The 3595-nt window shown below is 39.2% G+C and overlaps 1 protein-coding gene across 1 annotated transcript; it reads right to left on the bottom strand.

Moving 5' to 3' along the window:
* Positions 1–622: 622 nt before the first annotated feature.
* Positions 623–3073, bottom strand: LOC108676249. The gene is made up of 4 exons (XM_018164302.2): positions 2966–3073; positions 2421–2528; positions 1570–1806; positions 623–923 (listed from the first exon to the last, which is right to left on the bottom strand). The coding sequence occupies exons 1-4, from the start codon at positions 3066–3068 to the stop codon at positions 703–705; spliced, it is 669 nt and encodes a 222-aa protein (XP_018019791.1). The 5' UTR covers positions 3069–3073; the 3' UTR covers positions 623–702.
* Between the last annotated feature and the right edge of the window lie 522 nt (positions 3074–3595).

Genomic DNA, 3595 nt, shown 5'->3' on the forward strand with positions numbered 1-3595 from the left:
TCACTGTCTGCATGGCGTTTGGTGACACTCTCTAGCTAGAGCCTCCGTCAATATGGCCTAATCTACAGCGTTTGGCATGAGTCAAGCCTGTCAACTGTGAGGTTTCTCGTTACCTGCGACTTCATTCAGTGGCAACTGCCGGAAGCTAGTCCCTGCGCCTCGACTATACCATAAACGCAGTGACTTCATGTGTATCATTAGCGACTTCTGTGTCAACTGTCAGATTTCAAAGGCAATTCTTGCCCTCTGCAGCAGACAGTGACTTTCGTAACATAATTTCACAATGTCAAGTTAATGAGTATTTTAGCGGAACCCACGATAACTGCTGCGCGAAGTTAAGGCTGATTACCATATAAGGTGATGGTAGGTAATACGTATTGCAGTGTTAGCATTATTGCAAAATAGTTTTATTCTGTGTCCTTGTTTACCTACATTCACTGATGATAAAACTGAATTTTGTCCCTGTTCATCGTTTTAATCTACCATTTCACTTTGGTTGATTCGCCGTTCTGTCGAATGACGAAAATACGAATTTTTATGAGGACGAAGGATGTCTTATCAAATCCTAAGATCTAATGAGTAGATTGACAACAAAGACATGTAAATATTCAAAAATTAAACGTTCTCATGAATGCTTTTTATTGCTCCGTCTGCGGAAATTCCATAAAACTTCCGTGACACAAATCTATAGTCAGAAGTTGACTAACAAACTGGCAGAGAATTAGTGGGAACGCAAGGAAAGACACGTCGTCCTCCGTTGCATGGTGCGGTTTTGAGTCGATTGTTTGCATTTCGATCCACGTACGCGCATTCGCCGTCTACAGGAGGTGTTGCCCATTCACCCGCAGTCACAGGCGTGTTGCTAGGAACGTGGACCCAAGTCCCGCTGATTTTTCGAACGTTCACCCAAAATTGCAACACGGCTGAGAGATAAAAAGTTATACTTCAATTTTCTCCCCAACAATGCACTTCTTATGTATTAATCAAACAATTTATCAATTCCTATCGTGCATTATGATTTCATTGCTCAAACGGACATTCAGGCAAAATTTTAAATCTAATTCAGACAATTTTCCGCCAAGACACCTCTGCCTAAAATTAGAAGACCTTGTTAATCGGCTATTCATAGTCAATTTGATTTTTGCGAGCCAAGTTTAATTATACTATACTACTTAGTTTTTACTGCATTATTTCGATCGATCAGATAAACCAGTTTGCATTGTTTCAAATATTTATGAGGGGTAAATTGTTCAAAAATAACTTCTGATCGAAAGTTAAAAGTCAAGAAAATGCAAAGAAAATTCACCTCATTTTCATCATAAACGTTTTGGCCACCTGCTCAAAATTTGTAATAAAAATACAAATTTTCAATCAGTTCAAAATTTGTAATAAAATTAAAATCAGTAAATTTGCAAATAATCGTCCGTTTGATTATAAGTGTATCATTGAATTTTGAACAGATAATGGAACGTTTTCAATGAAAATATTATGAATTTTCAGACATTTTCTTTGCATTAAATTTATAGTTAATTTCATATTTATGGATCGAATGACAAGAATGTTTCTGACCTGGATCCCCTTGACTGATGATATCCAGTATGTCGCTGAGCTTTGCGGGCGTGTCAACCTCGGCCAGGAGCAGTCCATGGTAAGCGCAAACGGTCACCGCATCACAGAAGAACTCTTTTCTAAATACGCTGCCGCACGCAGCGCCGGTGCAACTGCCGCAAAAGTGAACGCAGGGGTTCTTGGTGTTTGTGCAACACTGTAGCGTTTCCTCCTGAAGATTTGTTAGCACAGTCCCACCTGGGAAAAATGTTTGTCAATATAAATTACCTGTAAAAGAATACAACTTGGGTTCCTAATGACCAAAAATTCTATCATGAATTTTAGGCCAATATTGGAAAAACTTCAATAAGTCAGCTTTGGAAAAGCCTTTTCTCAACAAATTTTAACACGAAAGAATTTAAGCTGAAAACAGTGGCCAAGATTTCATAGATGCTAAAATTATTTTTTACAGGAAAACGATGACCAACACGAGAATTCAATCAAGTGGCTCAAACTACCCCGTTATTTTTTCGAGAGAGAGTTCCACATTGACTGTCTGGACGTATGGTATTCAATGTTTTCACTGTTTAAACTTCTCTGCATAAAAAAAGTGATTCCAATTGAATGTTCTAACTTCGAGGCATCTAAAACAAGCAATTATAGAGGCGTCTAAAACAGGCGATTAGGACACCGCTGCTATAATAGATTATTGTAGTCAATTTTTATAAACTAGAGATTCTTTATAGTACAGATTTGTATGCTACTGATTGATGCATTATGCATCATTGGTTACGATCTCTAACATTCCCGACTCGTAAAATTTTTCAATACGGGAAAATTTCTACATTATTTTTCAAACATCGTTTTCTCACCTCCGCTCACTACGCTGCCTGCAGCACAACTTGAGGTGCAATTGCCGTCGGTTGTTATCCTCTCACCGTCCAAGAACGCGCCCAGGGAGGTGAAGCACACCGTCGTAGCTGAGATACCAGAGCATACGAGCATGTTAGGAACGCAGCCGCGCTGATATGAGGTTGTATTCTTGTACAAAATAGTCAAACTATTTGACAACAAATACATGAGAGTTTTCGTTTTATGAGTGGATATGCATTAAATAGTATTAGAACAATAATTAGTTTAGAGTTGGGTAACAGTGTGATTGCTTAATCACAATGAGCCTTTCGTTAACAAAATATTTATTGTAAATAAAGCCTAGTATTCAGAAGTGGCGCCCTGCCACACAAATTTTGTAGAGTCCAGAGACAATTTGATCAGAGTACTGGGGCCGTACTATCAAAAATAGTTGAGATTTGGTAACTCTTAACTCTTTCAGCAAATCACTGAGGAATTATTTAGTTGCTACGCATACTTTAAGTGAGGTTTAATAGTGCGGCCTGTGGCCACCTAAGCTTCTCACTATTGCTTAGAACGTAGACCGTCTCTCCAGTACACGAGGGCTTGCTTGGGTCGTAGACTCCCTTCACGGCGACACTGCAGGTGCCGCCGCTGTACTTGAACATGAGTTTGCCTGTAAATCAGGAACAAAATTAGCGTTCGTGATGCGTCATGAAGAAGTAAGAGCATTTCATCAGGCGTTTACGTGAAATTCCAAATAGTCTCACTGAAATTCGAATTATCGCATGATTTGAGTGGACTAATCGATGAAAAAAAGTTTTCAATTGTACACAATTGCGTATTTCATAAACATACTGTGAACAAAATAAGCTTCTTAATATTTTTAGAAGTCAAATGATCAATTTCAAACTAATTGATAAAGTTTGACAAAAAAACATGGAAATAATGCTGATTGTGTAATATGTGGGCAGTATTGAATTGTGGGCAGGGCGGCCCAGTGGTTAAAGTTTAGAGTACCAAGATTGGCGCAGAGAGGTGCGGGTTCGATCCCAGCTCTGTGCGCCAGTGTATGGTCAGATTCGGCGAGGAGGCCGGGCGGTTATAAGCAAAAAAGAATTGAAGCAGTGAGTTTCGCGTTCGAGACCTCAACAAGCTGTGAATATTCTGCTATGTTAAGAATCGGCGACAGGCC

The sequence above is a fragment of the Hyalella azteca genome, unplaced genomic scaffold (genome assembly GCF_000764305.2).
Source record: "Hyalella azteca isolate HAZT.00-mixed unplaced genomic scaffold, Hazt_2.0.2 contig14658, whole genome shotgun sequence".
Lineage (NCBI taxonomy): Eukaryota > Metazoa > Arthropoda > Malacostraca > Amphipoda > Hyalellidae > Hyalella > Hyalella azteca.